The 18,669-nt window shown below is 38.5% G+C and overlaps 1 protein-coding gene across 2 annotated transcripts in view; it reads right to left on the bottom strand.

Annotated features, from left to right (window-relative positions):
- LOC118711441 (probable ATP-dependent RNA helicase DDX60) overlaps positions 1-18,669 on the bottom strand; it is a 91,213-nt gene that overhangs the window by 52,364 nt on the left and 20,180 nt on the right. For both annotated transcript variants that reach the window (XM_036424525.2, XM_045576584.1), the window contains 8 exons: positions 18,486-18,641; positions 14,799-14,904; positions 14,239-14,354; positions 12,785-12,945; positions 11,521-11,779; positions 7,302-7,468; positions 6,611-6,769; positions 864-1,013 (listed from right to left, as the gene is read on the bottom strand). In XM_036424525.2, the coding sequence (XP_036280418.1) occupies positions 864-1,013; positions 6,611-6,769; positions 7,302-7,468; positions 11,521-11,779; positions 12,785-12,945; positions 14,239-14,354; positions 14,799-14,904; positions 18,486-18,641 (1,274 nt within the window). The remainder of the gene's footprint in view (positions 1-863; positions 1,014-6,610; positions 6,770-7,301; positions 7,469-11,520; positions 11,780-12,784; positions 12,946-14,238; positions 14,355-14,798; positions 14,905-18,485; positions 18,642-18,669) is intronic.

Here is an 18,669-nt window from a genome sequence, read left to right on the forward strand (position 1 = left end):
AATTTCAGAGAGGAAGAAAGAAACAGAAACATCAATGATGAGAGAGAATTATTAATCAATTGTCTCTTGTAAGCCCCTTATTGGGGATCAAGCCTACAACCCTAGCATGTGCCCTGATCAGGAATAAAACTGTGACCTCCTGGTATATAAGTTCACTCGACCACTGACCCACACTGGCTGGGTCAGCTTAATTTTTCTTGGTATATTGTATTACATTCCAACAATGAATACTTATTGTTTTCATAAACATGAAAAACAAAAAAGCTACAAAAAATAATAAAGTGCTAGTCCTAATCAGGTGGCTAGCTTGGCTGAAGCACCATTATGTCCACCAAAATGTTGCAGGCTTGATTCCCAATAAGGGCATATACCTCGGTTGTGAGTTTGATTCCCAGTTGGGGCACATGTGGAAGGCAACTGATCAATCTTTCTATCTCACATCAATGTTTCTCTTTCTTTCTTCCTTTTCCCTTCTCCTCCCTCTCTCTCTCTCTCTCTCTCTCTCTCTCTCTCTCTCTCTCTCTCTCTCTCTCTCTCTCTTTCTCTCTATCCCCCTTCTTCTCAAAACATAAAATTAAAAATTAAAATTAAAAAAAAAACTGAAATGCTAATTTCAAATAAAATATTAGTTTGAGGTTGACCACAAGTCACTCAACACTACACATTTTCCTAGAAAATAAAATGGAGTCTGACTTCACATTACTCCATAGAATTAAAGTTATCCCAACTAGATTTGCCTTTCTTAATTGTAATCATATTAAAACAAAAGTGAATGAGGATATGTAAACTTATACTTCCTGTAAATAAAACCTTCTCCTGCATGACAAGGATGAAAGAGCAAATTAAAGTCACTTGAGCACTACCTTTGTTGGTGCGACATACACAACCACACCTTCGTCGCTCTCCTTCAGCACTTTCTCCATGCAGTAGTAGGAAGCATAGGTTTTGCCTGAGGACGTTGGAGCAACAATCACAGCTGATTCATTATTATCCACAACATCAAGGAGCTCTCGCTGCAGGATTCAGAGCACCATTTGTGTCAATAATGTGAAGAGCATGTTACCAAAACAAATATATTAGTACACTTTTAGTATAACTTTCTAAACCTAAAAAGGAATGATTGGGAGTTGCAAACATGAGGAGACTTATGGAAAAACCTAAAAATTCATGATATTCTCTCAGAAGAGAGAATTGTTATGCTTTTGAGCAATTTAAGGTATGTTTGTGGGAGGTGGGGGGAGTGGAGAGTGAGTCTGAATAAAATATCTTGCTATTGAGAAGACTTTTTTCTATTAATTTGTCATTAAGTGCAGAATGGCTTTGAGAAATTCAGTTCTAAGAATTAGCCCATATGTATTTTTTGTGATGGTAAGAAAGCAGTTGAGGAAGAGAAAAAAATCAATGATTTATTATTTTATTACTTACCTTCATCCCTTCAGCCTATCCTTTTATTCATCAAAATGATGACTACTCAAAGAATCATGTCTGTATGATGGGTGGTATGTGAAAAAAAACATCCAGGAACCCAATCTCTTAATCTAGGTCTACTCTGGGACACACCCCAGAGTGAAGGAAGCATAAAAAAAAAATTGTAATGTATGTAGGATTAATAAAGAGAACTTGACTGCCTTGTGTCCTATACTGAAGTAAGGAATGGTTCTCCTGCTCCTAAAAAAGAGGCAGGTTTTTTTTGTTTGTTTGTTTGTTTGTTTGTTTGTTTTTAAGGTACCCCACCATCATCAACATAAGAAAAATAAAGTAATATCAAATATGACCAACCAAAATGGTATAAAACTAGAAATCAAATACACAAAGAAATGGAAAATTCACATACATGAAAAGACTAAACAACAATGGGTCAAAGAATAAGTCCAAAGAAAAATAAAAAATACTTTGAGACAAATGAAAATGTACATATACCAAATTCATAGAATGTAGAAAAGAAAAGGTCTAAAAAGGAAATTTAGCAATAGTGACTCCAACAAAAAAATGGCTAGAGCTAATAAATGAATTAAGTTGCAGGATACAAAGTTAATATACGAAAATATGTTGCATTTCTATATATTAATATTAACAACAAATTATCAGAAAGAGAAATTAAGATTACAATTTCATCAAAAAGAACAAAGTACTGAAAATAATTTAACCAAGGAGATGAAAGATTTATACACTTAAAACTACAAGACATTAATAAAAGAAATTGAAGAATACACAAAGAAACATAAAGATATTATTTGCATATAGATTGAAAGAATTAATATTGTTAAAATGTCTGTATTACTCAAAGCAATCTACAGATTCAATTATCAAAATTTCAATGGTATTTTTTCACAGAAATAAAATACACAATCCTAAAATTTGTATGCAACTACAAAGAGCACTGAATAGCCAAAGCAACTTCAAGAAAGTACATAGCTGGAAGCATCATGCTCCCTGATTTCAAACTATATTACAAAACTATAGTAATCAAAAAAGTATGACATTGGCAGAAAAACAGTCACACAGGTCAATGGAACAAGAATAAGACCATGCATAGATGGTCATTTAAGGAGCCAAGAATGTACAATGGGGAAATGATGGTCTCTTCGATAAATGGTGCTGGGAAAACTGGACAGCCACATGCAAAAGACTAAAATAGAACCACTACCTTTCACCATACACAAAAAATAATCCAAAGTCAATTAAAGATTTAATATAAGTTCTGAACCCATAAAATACTTTGAAGAAAATATAGGTGTTACAGTCCTTGACATAGGACTTGAAAATGATTTTCTAACTCTGACACCAAAAACAAAGGCAACAAAAGTAAAAATAAGGCAGACCACATCAAACTAAAAAAAATTATAAACAAAGGAAACCATCAATACAATGAAAGGACAACCTACTGAATGGGAGAAAAAAAATTGTGAATTGTCTATGTATATAAAAGTCTAAGTCTAATCCTACTGGTTGGGGACAGACACTCAATGCAGAAGCTGCCATGACACACACTGGCCATTTAAAAAGAAATGGCACCATGGGCCTGGCACCTACAGACCAACATTTGGCTTCCCCCAGGTGGGACACAGGCCCCACCCCAACCCAGGAGTGATACCCCACCAAATCACAGCTAACACTGCCAAGATACCATGGTGCAAAATGTAGCCCACAGCCCAGCCCGAAAATGGTTGCTGTGGGCGCCGGGTGATGATGTCATGTAGCAATGCCCATCTTCCTCTCCCTAGTAATTAGCCTCCTTGGAGTTTCTTCAGCCCAGGAACAAGACTTGCTTTATCATCAGGTGCAAAAATATTACATTTTAACCAAATACCTGGGAAGCTTTTTCACATGCTTCATCTCATATGATCCTCACAGAAGTCCTGGAGTAGGTAGAGAAGAGACTTGGTAGAATCCAATTTTCTTTTTCATTAGCCAGAAAATAGAGATTTAGAAAGCTTAGAAACTTGACCCAACAAAAGAAGCAATGGTGGACCTTGAAAATGACTTCAGGTTTTCTCACTGTGCAGGATATAGTCAAACACTGCTACAGTTAAATATTTAATCCTTTGTTCTCCCTGCTATAATCTTAATATGCTTCGTGATGATATTTACTGCTGTGTTGCTGACAATTACCTGAAAGAGAAGTTGGGGTGCTTCACTGGGCTGGGAAAAGTTTAGCTAAATCAGAAAGCAGGCCTAATTAAGCAAGTTTATCTATATATATAAAGCTCTTGCTGGTGCCAATTACATGCATGTGTTTCAATCTGTCATTGTTGATCGTGAATTTGGTTGACACTTCTATTATAGAGAAAGGGCGAATAGCAATATTAAAATATTTATTCTAATTAATTTTTTCACTAATCCGTCCACCACAACACTGGTATATATGATAAGAAATTACAAAGAAGCTACATAACTTAACAAAAAAGCAAACAATCCAATTACAAAATGGATAGAGAATCTGATTAGACATTTTTCCAAAGAAGACTTCCAGATGGCCAATAGATACATGAAGAGAAGTTCAACTTCATTAATGATCAGGGAAATACAAATCAACACCACAATAAACTATCACCTCAAACCTATTAGAATGACTATTAATACAAAAGACAACAAATAGCTAAAACCGGTTTGGCTCAGCGATAGAGCAACAGTCTGCGGACTGAAAGATCCCAGGTTCGATTCCGGTCAAGGGCATGTACATTGGTTGTGGGCACATCCCCAGTAGGGGGTGTGCAAGAGGCAGCTGGTCGATGTTTCTCTCTCATGGACGTTTCTAGCTCTCTATCTCTCTCCCTTCCTCTCTGTGAAAAAATCAATAAAATATATTTTTTTAAAAATACAACAAATAACAAGGGCTGGCAACTATGTGGAGAAAAGGGAACCTTTCTGCAATGTTGGTGAGAATGTAAATTTGTGCAGCTACAATAAAAAAACTGCGTGGAATTTTCTTAAAAATTAAACATACAACTACTTCATCATCAAGCAGTTCCATTTCTGGGTATTTATTGGAAGAAAATAATAACTAACTCAAAAAGATATATGCACTCCCAAGACATGAAAACAACCTAAGTGCCCATCAATGATTAAATGGATAAAAAATTTTGATATATAAATACAAACATATGTATATACACAATAAAATACCATCCAGCCCTTAAAAAAATGAGATCTAGCCATTTGCAACTAAATAGATGGACCTTGGACCTTGTGAAATTATGCTTAGTGAAAGAAGTCAATCATAGAAATATTAAATAAGAAAGAAAGGAAGGCCCTACCCAGTTTTGCTTAGTGGATAGAGCATCCACCTGCAGACTGAAGGATCCTGGGGTCAATTCTGATCAAGGGCACCATACCTCAGTTGCAGGATCCTCCCAGGCCCGGACCCTGGTTGGGGGCGCATGAGGCATCCAACCAATGTGTTTCTCTCACATCAATATTTCTCTCTGTCTTTCCCTCTCCTTAAAAACAGGAAAATATACCCTCAGGTGATGGGAGAGAGAGGAGAGGAGAGGAGAGGGGAGGGGAGGGGAGGGGAGGGGAGGGAGGGGAGGGAGGGAGGAGGGGAGGGGAGGAGGAGAGAGAGGAGAGAGAGAAAGAGAGAGAGAGAGAGAGAGGAGAGAGAGAGAGAGAGAGAGAGAGAGGAGAGAGAGAGAAGAGGGAGGAAGAGATGGCATAGAAAATGAGAGTGAGAGAGAGCGATATAAAAGATGAGATGACGAGAGAGAGCGAAGCTCCGAAGAGAGATAGTGGATCCTATGCTCTGACTCCGCTATATCTCGCTATATCGTTGTTCTCTCCTCGCTCCCTCTAGGCTATCTGATCTCTGCCTTCTCTCTCTCCTCTCTGCTCTCTCTATCCTTCTATCTCTCCGCTATGCTCGCTCTCTCTCCTCTTCTCGCTCCTCTCTCTCCCCTCCCCCTACTTTCTTGCTTCTCCTTTGCCCCCCCATTTTCCTTTTTTTTCCACCCTCCCCACTCCATTTAACATCCATATTCCCCCATTACCATTCACCCCCAACCACACCCCACCCCACCACACCACACAAAAAAAACAAAACTTGGAGCCCACAATTATGACTAGCATTAGGTTATCCTATATCAGAAGGAACCATGGAAGATTAAATTTTCTTGGGGAATTAGAGAATAATATACTACTATCTAGGCTCTGACTGAAATCTGTGTATAGAAAAAAACTGCCTAAGATTTAGAAATGTAAACCTAAAGTCATCAGTGTAGGCAGACTGTAAGCCACAGTGAGGTAGGACTAGGTCTTGGGGTTCACTGCAATCTTGGTGCTGAATAAAGTCTCTCATTTCATTCTAAATTCCTTTGATTCTCCAAAACAAAGTCCTTAGAGATAAAAATTTTTCATTTTGAGATAAAAATTATCTCAAAATTATCCCTTAGAGATAAAATTTTTTCATTTTGGTACTAAGTTTAAAAAAAAAAAAAAAAGAACAGTTAATTATTCCAGAAAGGAAAGGCAATGTAGAATAAAAGTGAACATTTCTGTTATCTTACTCAAAATTAAACAACAAAAAAGAAGTCAGATTCTGACTATTCAGTCCATTAGATTGAAACTATGTAATTGCACTTTTGTAGGTAAACAGGTTCAATTCATCAGCAATTTTATAAATGGTTCAGTCTATGAAGAAACAAACCATATCATTCCAAATTTTATACCCATTAATGCTAATTTTACATTTATTTGTAGAATAGCTACTATGGTAACAGACAAGGCAGATAAATACATAAACACTTGTCTACACAGTTTAATGTACCAAATTTCTCTGAGCACATTTATAGATTTACATATGAAATCCTACTGACAAAGGGAAAACTTGGAGATTGCTCCATAATGATACAACTGGATGACACACAACTTCAAAATATACAAGTGAATTCATCAGAGTATCACCAAGGAAATGAGCAAAATAAAAATTTCACTTTCTTTTAAGTTGAAAAAAAAAAGTCTACACTTGATATTCCCAATAACAAAATAATATTAAGTGCTATGACTTAATATTAAGAAGTTAATGACAAATATAATAGGTAGTGCCACAATAATGGAAAGATCGTCAGATCACATTTAATAATAAATACAAAAGGCTGTTTCATTCAGTCATTACCTGCCATGTGTCAGGAATAAAATCATGAACTCTGGGATCCGGATCTTTTCTCTCATCTCGTAGCAAATAATGTCCCATGTATTGTAGTTGAAACCGAACAGGCCCAATGCCAAGTGAATATTTATTCTTTTTCTTCTCTTTTATGCCATCTTCTGTAACCTACATTATTTTAAAAGTTCATTTGAAAGTGATTTTTAATTATAACACCATTCAAATAATTAAGCCATTTATTACTAGCACATGTTATGAGAAAAAATTTAACACTTTTTAAATGTTGTAATATCTTTGCTGAACTATTTTAGCACCTACTCATCATCTTAACCATGAGTAGATTATCAGGCATCAAGGTTTTCAAATATCCATCAAGGTGTTTGTAACTACAATCTGATATATGTAAAGACAATTGAAAAACCCCATTATACTGTTTAAATTTTTTGCTACAATTAAACATAGGATTAGTTTTACAGGTCTACAGAGATTATCTGGCATTTAATGTTTGTCCAAACACTTGTTCAAGCTTTCTAATTCCAGATTACTTGAAATTTGGGCAGCTGGGTTACTAATAATGATTATGAATTCAGAGTAAATATTTTCAATTAAAAACACTTAGAAGAGGTGATTGTATTTGCAAGACCCTTTATATATACTTAATAATCATTCTATTAAAATGTAACTATTCTGAAAATATTACCTCAGTTGGATTTAAAGAACTTGCCAACTCATCAAATCCTAAATACTTAAGGCATCTGGCTATAAGTTGCCAATCTGCTTCTTGCAAAAGTTCTGAGTGTTTTTCCATCAAGGAGTGGATCCTTTTCATCATTTGAACAGCTATACTTAAATCTTTTGTGGTTTCACCTTGGCAAAGAACAACACAATTGTTATAAAGACCACCAAAAACAATAAATTTATGTTAACCAAGAGTGTTATCCAGGCTATCAATTTGACCAATTTAAATTCACTATCTTAACATTGATGGAGATTTTGTAACACAAAATACTAAATAAAATAATATTAAAGTGCAACTATACACGTCATCATCTCCATGAACAAATGAGTTAAAGAAAAAGAAAAATCTTATAGTTCACGATAGAAATAAGATCAAATTTGTGCAAGTTCTGGGGAACAACCAATATTTTTCTCCACCTATTATTTTCACACCTTCTCTACTGTGTTTAAAGAAAAATATCCGGATGACTTTAAATGCTTAGTTAAAAACTTAGCAACGTTTATTGAGGTCTACTCTTGCCCACAGATTAGTATTTGGCATAATCAATGGAGCCTTTCAATTCAATCAGCCAGAATGTACCTGCCAGAATAGACTTTATTTTTTTTTAATCAATCTTTATTGTTCATATTGTTACAAAGGTTCCTCATCTCTTCCCCCCTCCACCAGGTTCCCACCCCACCCTCTGCCCCCTCCCCATCCCCCATTGTCCTCATCCATAGGTGCAGTTTATGTTCAGTCTCTTCCTCCCTCCCTTTCCCCAATAGTAAATCCCTTTTCAGATAGTAAATCAGTTACTTAGCATTTTCTCATATCAATAATACCACCACATGCCCAATGATACATTTCACACAAAAGACATTTCCAAATAGGTCAACCAGCCTCATCCAGGCCCCACCCAAGGCACTCACAGATCAACACCCCAGCCCTATACTAACTCAACACATCCAGATCTAAGCCTTTATCACTTGATTCAGCAGACCCTCAGGTTCCCACAAAAGTTTCCAGCCATGTCTGAGAGGCAGCCGTGGGGCAGGGGCAGGCGAAGAGCGAGCTGTTCCGGGCCTGGCCTCTGTTGCTCTGGTTCGTTCCACAACCAGCTGCTCCGGGTCTGGTCACCGCCGCTCCCGACCTAGTTGCCCTGGACCTGGCTGCTGCTGCTCGGGGCCTGGCTGCACGCGACCCGGCTGCTCCGGGCCTGGCCGCTCCCAGCCTGGCAGCCGCTGCTCCGGGCCTGGACGCACCAGACCCGGCTGCTCCGGGCCTGGCCGCTCCCAGCCTGGCGGCCGCTGCTCCACACCTGGCCACACCAGACCCGGCTGCTCCGGGCCTGGCCGCTCCCAGCCTGGCAGCCGCTGCTCCAGGCCTGGCCGCACAAGACCCGGCTGCTCTGGGCCTGGCCGCTCCCAGCCTGGCGGCTGCTGCTCCAGGCCTGGCCACACCAGACCCGGCTGCTCTGGGCCCGGCTACCTCGGGCCCGGCTGCTCCGAGTCTGGCCGCTCCCAGCCTGGATGCTCCGGGCTTGGCTACTGCTGTTCTGGACCTGGCTGCTCCCAACCCGGCTGCTCTGGGCCCGGCTTCTCCGGGCCCGGCCACTCCGGGTCTGGGTGTTCCTGGACTGGCCTCCCTGGGCTTGGCTGCCTCCGCCTCAGGCCTGGCTGCCACTGCCCCAGGTCTGGCTGCTCCAGTGCTGGCTGTTGTTGCTCTGGTTCTGGCTGCTGCTGCTCTGGGGCCTGGCCGTTGCTGCTCCAGGCCCGGTTGCCATTCCTTTGTGCCTGGGCACTCTAGGCCTGGCCGCAGCTGTTCCAAAATTCTGTCCTTTTTTTTTTTTTTTTTTTTTTTAACGCATTTATGTTGCAATGTTGGCTGGTGAGTTGAGTTCTGACTTAGTCTTTGAATTTTCAAGATCTTCTTTGTATTCTTTCTTAAGTAATTTTACTATCTTTTGCTCTCACTTGATGTCTTCACATTGAGAACTTTGGTTTCTTCCTCCGGTCCTGGGAGCTCAGCAGGTTGGCCTGTGGCACCCCTTTGTTCTCCCAGGGCTCCCGCGCTGCTCCAGCCTGTTGCCAAGGTCGGCGCCGCCCAGGAAGCAGCCCCCCGGCCTTTGCTCCGTTGCCCGCGCTCAGAGGTCGATGGCTCAGGGACAACCACCCCCCCCCCCCCCCCCGGGCTCCCTGCCGGCGCCCAGCTGGCTGGTGTCTGGCAGGGGCTCCTGCTCCCTGTCGCATTCCTCCAGTCTGGAGCTTTTTTTTTTTTCTCCTTCCCGCTAGGGGAGTCCAGGATCAGAGTCAACAGACTGTCCTCTGCGCGCAGCAGTGCGCGCGACTCTGGGGGCTCCGCTTTTCGCCACTCCCCTGGGATTCCGCCTCACAGCCCCGTCTCCCCCTGCCAGAGCCTGGGTCCCCAGGGTCTGGTCCAGGACTGGGGTTCAGAGCAGTCCGGACTGAGGCACAGCGCTGCCGGAGGCTTTGTTTCTTCACGTTAGGGTAGGGGTGTCGAACTCAATCAGAGAAGGGGCCAAAATCTAAAATCCAGCCTAAATCGTGGGCCGAATGGTTTACTGAACAGTCATAAACTGTCATTGTGATGGAAACGCAGCGGAGTGCAGTGATGACAGCGCGGTGCGGGCCACATTGCAAGGCCTGGGGGGACGGATTTGGCCCGCGGGCCTTGTGTTTGACACATGTGCGTTAGGGTAATCCAGCATCAAAGTCAACATTCAGTCCTCTGCGCACAATGTGTGCGCGCGCGACTCCGGGGGCCCTGCTTTTTGCTGCTCACTTGGGATTCCGCCTCACAGCCCCGTCTCCCCCTGCCGGAGCCTGGGTCCCCAGGGTCTGGCTCATAACTGGGGGTCAGCGCTGCCGGTTCAGGGGTTTAGCCCAGGCTGGGGGTTTTATTTCCTTCCTGCTAGGGAACACCAGGCAGCACCCAGCCCTCTCCTCCTCTCCAGCTGCGACCTCTTCGCGCGCACGTGCGTGCGAGCGCGCAGCATGTCTCCGTACCTTAGGCTTTTTTTCAGCTCCTCTGATTTTCCTTCTGGTTTTCTTTCCTTCTTGTTGTAGAATTTTCAGTCAGTCGACTACCTGTAGCTCTGGGCGATGTCCACTCTACATTTTAGTTGTATTCCATTGAAATTGTTGTGTGCTGCTGCGGTTAGGTGTATACCCGAGCAGCCATCTTGGATCCTCCTCCAAGAATAGACTTTATTGATTCCTCTTTGTTGCTTTAGAGTCATGCACATATAATCTTTTTATATTTACCACTGCTAATCTTTTCATACTTACCATCTTAAGGCTGTTTTTTGATCCTACCTGTCTTCTAATCAACATATATTCAACAAATATTACCAAACACCTACCAAATGCTATAAGAAGCTACAAAAGAAATTTAGTATATAATTATTCTTATTCTCCAGGAGGGTAAGCCACTGTTCATTCTGATTTATCTTACATGTTGGTTTGAGAGAAACACTTAAGCCAAGTCTTGGGCTTTCCACTGTAATGGAATCCACAGGGAAAGGATGACTTTGCTAGAGCAGACTGAAGTCAGTAGAGTGAGAGTGTGGGGAATAAAGAACCTGGTGACCCTGTGTTAAGCGGATTCAAATGTGGAGAAGCTCAAAGGACATTAACTTTACTCAGAACAATTGTCATTTTGGAGGTATGGCACGTGATCGTTTCACTCGCTTATTTCTCCTTTATCTTCTTCTTCCCATCTGTTCTTTTCTTTTCTATTATAGAAACTGTAAAGCAGAGTGCATGGAACCACAGCAACTTCTGGAAGAACTCAGTAAGATAATAAACATGATCCCAGTTTTACCAAAAAAAAAAAATGTTCGTATTTCAGATCTCAAAGATGAATGACAGATTCTCCCAGGTGCCTCACCATCTTTGTGGGTTCCCTTAACCATTCCGACAATCTTGTAATTTATTTAAACCTCTCTTTGATATGAATTTGTTTATGAATGTGCTGAGTATTTGCTAATGAGATTTGTCTGAGATTTCGTTGCTCATTGATAAAAGGTAAGAATACTTGGAGGAATTTTGAAAGAATAAAATCAGATAATGGGTATAAAACCTCTAACACAAATTTCTACTTATTAAGTAACAACTATCATAATTCTCCTTTTTATTAATTCTCCAATTCATCAAAATGAAAAAAACATAGAATCACATACCTTTTCCTTGGCTTCTACAATGTTCTTTCCAAGCTTTCAAGCAGGCAGTTAACCCTACCATTTCAACTTGATACTTCACCAAGTTACTTTTACATGATTTCAAAAAATCTTCCAGGTTCTGTATTCCAGAGTTTAAATTCTCTTTCATTTCCTCCTCAATGGAGTGTGACAGAACATTCCACTTGTTCTCTTCTTTTTGTTCTTCCTTGGCAAATAATCTCTTCTTATTCTCTCTAGTAATTATTTCAGCCTTTGTCTCCTGCCCAAAAAAGAAAAGAAACATATCATGAATCAAGTTGGAAATATTTCAATATTTCATGAATGAGACAATATCTTTAAGTGTATATTGATTTTTTGGACCACCATCCCGTTCTTGAATAGGCACAATTTTAATCTGTGTCTGTTTCTTAAAATTAAAGCCTCTTGTAATTAAAAACTTATCACAATTTAATGAATATAAAGACTAGGTAATTTTCTAGGTTTATGAGTGATCTATATTATAAATCAAAGAGTAAATATAACGAAATTAGAAACACCAGGACACTATTTTTTATTTCATGTCTTTATGCACTGGTTTCAGCTGCTATCTCTAGAATAGGTTCCCTCTTGCATTCCTCCATGGTCACCTCTCTATCCCCTACTTGTCCCTCAAGATATTTTTTTTAATATATTTTATTGATTTTTTACAGAGAGGAAGGGAGAGGGATAGAGAACTAGAAACATCGATGAGCGAGAAACATTGATCAGCTGCCTCCTGCACACTCCCTACTGGGGATGTGCCCGCAACCAACGTAATGCCCTTGACCGGAATCAAACCTGGGACCTTTCAGCCCACAGACCAACGCTCTATCTACTGAGCCAAACTGGTTTTGGCTCAAGATTATTTCTTCTATGAAGCCTTTCCTAATTCTCTTAGACTAAGTCATGTATTCCTTCTCTTCCTGGGCATCTATCAAAGCAGCTGTGAATTGTTCTTTCAATGTTTTTACATCCAAGCCTTTAGTTTTATTTTTGTTAATAAATATATATTTTATTATGTGTGTAGATATGCAGATTAGAGGATGTTAGCAAGTAAATAAAATAATAGGTGAATATAGGTGAATAATATATTATTCACCTAAATAATAGGTGAATATATCACCTATTATAAAATAATAGGTAAATAGGTGCATAACATTGTAAGAAACTACCAGAGACTTAACAAAATAGCTTTAAGAAGAGGCAAAGAAAAGTAAAACATTTTGATAGAATTTATAGAACCTACATTTGCCTTTTTGGTTTTGGGTTTAGTGAAATTCTTCTTTGGCTTGACATCTTGAGTTACAATGAGTTTGGAAGAGACTGATTCTAATGACTTTCCATAAAATCGCTGAAAAACTTGATACTTTTGCACAGATTTAAGATGATAAGGATCTCTAGATTTTTCTGAAAAGGAAAAGACAAAATGTAATACAACTGCATTTCTTAAATAGCATTCTCATTAATTATCCACATCATCACAATCTAACATGAACTTCCTTTTTTAGTTTGGAACAGTAATGTACTGTTCACTTTTGTTGAAGAGGGGATCTTTAACTCAGACTATCTCTTGTCTAGAATAATTCCTTGCTTTATTTAAAGAATAGAAAGATAAAGCATTCTTTCATTATCTACCTCTCAAAACAAATATCAGGATTCTATGACAGATTCTGGGCATTACCTTTGTCATGTGTCTTGTGAATAAAGTTAAGAAAAGGAAAGTAGAGGCAGAGTCAAGAAGATAGCAATTTAGGATATTCTGGCTCCTTGGATCACCTAAAGGAAAAATCATTACTCCAGACCATAGTCACAGAATCAAGAGCTTGGCAGCTGAGAAAAACTTACACTATGGTAAAATCCAATAACAGAGGAAATTTTAACAGTCAAGATGTCACACGAGTCCTTTGCCAAGAAAAATTACAATACTCAAAGGGAATAACTAAGCTTGTTAATTTTTCTATGTCTATCTATATATATCAAATCAAACCACTTGCATCTTGCAGGATCTAAAATATCCCTTGCATCTTGCAGGATCTTGTTAGTCGTTTATAAAAGCAGGCTGATGAGTATTTCATATGAGCATGCTTACTGTGCACATTCCTAAATTCTCCTGAAAGTAAGTTTTATCTACTTGGGAGGAGAAGGAGTAGGAGTGAGCATAGAGCAAAGGTAAGATGAATGATCCAAGGACACCAGATCCCTAATCTGACCTCTGTTGATGCACTTCTGGTGATTTTGTGGGCTTCAATTTTCAGTTCCTACCAACCTAAGCATGAAGGCAGACAAAATTGTTGGCACTTGTTACACGCAGTCAACTGGGTGGTGTGAAAGCAACTGCAATTGCTTGAAAGACTATGGTCTCAATATTTTTTTACATCAAGGAATACACAGAATTCTTCAAATATAAACTGTCTTTGCTTAAGACAGCTTCTAACTTTTGTGGAGACAAATGCCACCTTTGTGTACTTCCTCCTAGTACTTCCTCCTAAGACACCTACATACCTATATACATATGACTATCAGTAAAGGAAATGGGACTCTTCATTACCATCTTTACTGACATTCACCTAAATATTTTCTGGACTAGTCTTACTCAAGAAATATAATTTGTGGCACTTAAAATGCTAATATTTCATTCTGAGATAAAAGACAGAGATTGAAGTTGATTTTAGTTTATTTCACCAAAGTCACAGAGCTCACCATTAAAATGGCACTTTGTCCTATCATAATCATCACTAAGAGGTTTATGAGAATGCCAGTGTATAAGTTCATCAAATTCCTTATGTTTAACCAGTGAAGTTACAATCGGATCATCCCTATGTGATAAAAAGAAATACATTCATAAAGTACAGACATTCAAATATAACACAACATAGATTATACTTTGCATTTATATTTTTTAAAAATTATAGCCTTCTTCCACTTTCTGTGATATGATATAAATAGTTGAACCCAAAGAGCAGTTTATCAGAGACTTAAAAATCCAGAATCCACTTGATATTTTAAACAATCCCATCAACATAAAAAATATTAATGAATTCATTAGTTAAAAACATGCAGCTTGAGTGATTTTATTCTAAGATTAAAACCATGTTGATTTTCACCTAGTATTGATCAAAAGACATTGATAAACTTGATATCAAACTCATATTTTACAAGCACATATTATATCTAATATAATCTAATCTGTTATAGTTCAAAGAATCTTTAATGATTAATACTCCATACAAGTGTTTAGAGGGGCACTTTTGGCCCTATACCTCTTTAGAAAAGGCAAATCTTTCAAAACGTCTCCAACAAATTGATCAACCATCTTGGATGACATTGGAATAAAACCCAAATTGGGCATCTTTTCCTTGGAGGTGTCTGCAAACAAAATATTAAGACAAGGTCAAATGTGAAACTTACATACAGGTCTATTACATATTATTTTCTAAAATTTTACATTAAAAATAGTTTTCATTGATCTTATTTATGTTTATTAAATTACAGGCCTTTCTATAAAACTATTTCCCACATTAAAACATTTTGTAAAACAGTAGAATATAAACAAATAGATATCATTTAAGTAGATATATAGGCAAATAAATATCATACATATCACATATATGCCACAAATATATGATAGTTGGCTAATAAATGCTTTTATTTAATATCTGGTTTATAATTCTAGGTAACCTGCCATTGCTCTGGCTCTTTACCTCTTGGTGTACACTGTTTCTATCTTTGCCGAATACCTTCCTGCCTGAGCTTTACAGCTCTCTGCCTGAGCATTTTTTTTTTTTATTAAATTATTATCTGTGTATATATCTTACCATTCCCCCCCCCTTCCATTCATACCCTCCCTCCTCAGAGTTTTGTGTCCATTGGTTGTACTTATATATATGTATACAAGTTCTTCAGTTGATCTCTTATCTCCCCCAGATCTCTCTACCTTCCTGCTGTAATTTGACAGTCTGCTTGTTGCTTTACTGTCTCTATATCTATCTTTTGGTTCATCAGTTTACAATGTTCTTTATTATCCATAAATAAGTGAGATCATGTGGTGTTTCTCTTTCATTGACTGACTTATTTCACTCAGCATGATGTTCTCCAATTCCATCCAGGTTGCTGCAAATGATGAGAATTCCTTCTTTTTTATGGCAGCATAGTATTCCATTGTGTAGATGTATCATAGTTTTTGATCCAATCATCTGCTGACGGGCACCTTGCCTGAGCACTTTTTATCTTACGGTCCACGTGGAGCAGTGTTAAGAATTTAATGCTCCAGAGTAGTCCTCAACCAAAGGCTGAGAGTCCCAGGACAATTTACTAGTAACTGTAGTTGCCCTCAGTAGAAACCTACTCATTAACTTGCCCTGTATTTATTTTCCTCTCTTCTCTATCTAATCTTACCACTACCTTATTTGATCTCTTTGGGATCAATAGATTACTTGTACTTGAGTTTTGGTCTGGTGTAATTTATCCTGACAGAAGGAAAGAGGAAATATATATATATTGTATATATATATATAGTGTGTGTGTGTATATATATATATATATATATATATTTCCATGTCATGAAAAATAGCTTTATATCAATACATCCTAACCCCCATTAGCTTTTGTTCTCATATTCCTTCAGGGATCATTTTCTTCTTCCTGGAATTCATCAAATAGAAATATCAGTGATGCTTTGATGATGGGAAAGTCAGTTTGGTATTTCTGAAAAATATCCATATTACTCCTTCATTTGTAAACTATATTTTAAGAATTATATATAATGTCACTCTATTCTGACTTCTATTATCATTATTATTGAAAAAGTCTATTACTGGCCTTTTGTTCTTTTATAAGTAACTCTAATTCTTTTAAGATATTTATGTTTATACTAGAGGCCCAGTGCACAAAATTTGTGCACTGGAGGGGGGCGGGACTAAACCAACAGTAGGATACCCCTCTTACAATCTGGGACTGATAGTTCCTAATTGCTCACCTGCCTGCCTGCCAATTGCCCCTAACCACTTCTACCTGCCAGCCTGATCACCCCCTAACAACTTCTCTGCTGGCCTGGTAACACCTAACCACTCCTGCCAGCCGGAGTGCCCCCAACTGCCCTTGCCTGTTGGCCTTGTCACCCCTCCCTCCAACTTCCCTCCCCTGCAAGCCTGTTTACTGTTAACTGTCCTCCCCTGCAAGCCTGGTCAGCCCTAACTGCCCTCCCCTGCAGGCTTGGTCACTCCAAACTGCCCTCCCCTACCAGTCTGACTGCCCTCAACTGCCCTCCCCTGCTGGCCTAGTCACCCCCCCCAAAAAAAATGCCCTCCCCTGCAAGCCGGTCCCCCCTAACTGCACTCCCCTGCAGGCCTGGTCCCCCCCAACTTCCTTCCCCTGCTGGCCTGCTAACCTCCAACTTCCCTCCTTGCTGGCCACCTTGTGGTGGCCATCTTGTGATGATGTGAGTGCACTGCATGAGGGTGTGAGGACACCCAAGTATTTATTAGTATAGCTTCTATATTTTTATTCTATTGTGTCAAGTGAATGTATTTATCTAAGAGTGTGAATATCTACATGTTAATTTATTCCACTTGGGATTCATAATACATCCTGACTGTGCAAATTCTTATCTTTCACAGGTTTAGGCAAATGCCCAACCTTGATCTCTTCAATTATTTCCCAACCCACATTGGCTCAATCTCTCCTTCTGAATCTCCAAATGAATGAAAGGTTGACTTCTTCATTCTATCTTTCATATAAATGTTAATCCTCATCTGAAGGTATGGTGACTGATTTGTTAGAGAGGAGAAAGAAGGGGAGGGGAAGTAAAGGGGGTGAGGGATGAGGGTGGGAGAGAGAGAAAGAGAGATAAGAAAGCACTTTGTATATGCCTGGACCAGGATCAAACCCACAATCTTTCAGTGTACAAGATGACATTCTAAACAACTGAGCCACACCAACCAGGGTTTCTTCATATATTTTTAATATCACTTTTATATTTATTATTTATATTTGTTTTATTTATAATTGTTTTTCCAGCTTTATTGAAGTGTAATTAACATACAGCTGTATAAATTTAAGGTGTACAATGTGTTAATCTCTAGTCTGTGTCATTCTTTTGATCAATTTCCAGTTCATAAATTCTCTTTAGAAATATTCAATAAGCTTCTTACTAGTAACTCATCTGCTAATACTTTCATTTCTACAAGTTTGGTTATTTTAAAATGAAAATAGTGTTTTAAAGTATTTCATTTTCTCATTTTTCAAGTCTCATATTTTATTTCTTTAAACATTTTAAACACATATATATTTTAGATTTGATTATTACAAAGTCTATAGGATTTAAGAGTTGTAGTAGAGTTTTTTCCCTCTTATTGTTTTTTAGGGCTTATTTCCTTTGTTGTTTTATAAATTTGTATTTACACTGATATTTGGCAGAAAATCCTGTAAAACTAAGGTGACTTAGAGTTATCTGCTAATACAGTGAATTGGAGCCCCAGAAGCTTAGAAGGGCAGATCAATAACCAGAAATTCTCAGAGGGATATACTTGGCATTACTCAGGGAGCAGGCTTTCTTTATTTTAGGCCCCTGGGATTTCCAGTTTGTTGTTTTCAGCTTAGCTATAATTATATAAAAAGATGTTCGGTATCTCAATGGTTGCCCACAAGAGATTATCACTTGATCTATATACTGCCAAATTATTGAAAATGGCAGTCACTTAAATCTGATTTTTTTAAAACCACATTAATTACAAGCAAAACGTAAGATTTCTAAACCATAATCAAAGCATATTACCCTGATGAAATGACAACAAAGGTAATTTATTATTAAGCTGCATAGTGCCAGAAAAGTACTTATACTTGAAGCATTTAGGTAGTGGTACTTTCAAAACATTTTCAAAGAAATTATGCTATATGTGTGTGTGTGTGTGTGTGTGTGTGTGTGTCAGATTAATTTAGAGATTTATTACCTTTGATTGGTACTGGATCCTTTTTAAGAAAATTAAGTTCTGTTGTTCTCAGAGGAATTGGCTTTCCAACATCAAACTTTCCGACCAACTTTGATACAGCATTCCAGAGATATTCATAATCTTTCATAATGGCATTTCCCAAATTCAAATGTAGGCCTAAATAATAGTTAAAAATACTAACTGT

The sequence above is a fragment of the Pipistrellus kuhlii genome, unplaced genomic scaffold (assembly GCF_014108245.1).
Source record: "Pipistrellus kuhlii isolate mPipKuh1 unplaced genomic scaffold, mPipKuh1.p scaffold_m20_p_8, whole genome shotgun sequence".
In the NCBI taxonomy this organism is placed as follows: Eukaryota; Metazoa; Chordata; class Mammalia; order Chiroptera; family Vespertilionidae; genus Pipistrellus; species Pipistrellus kuhlii.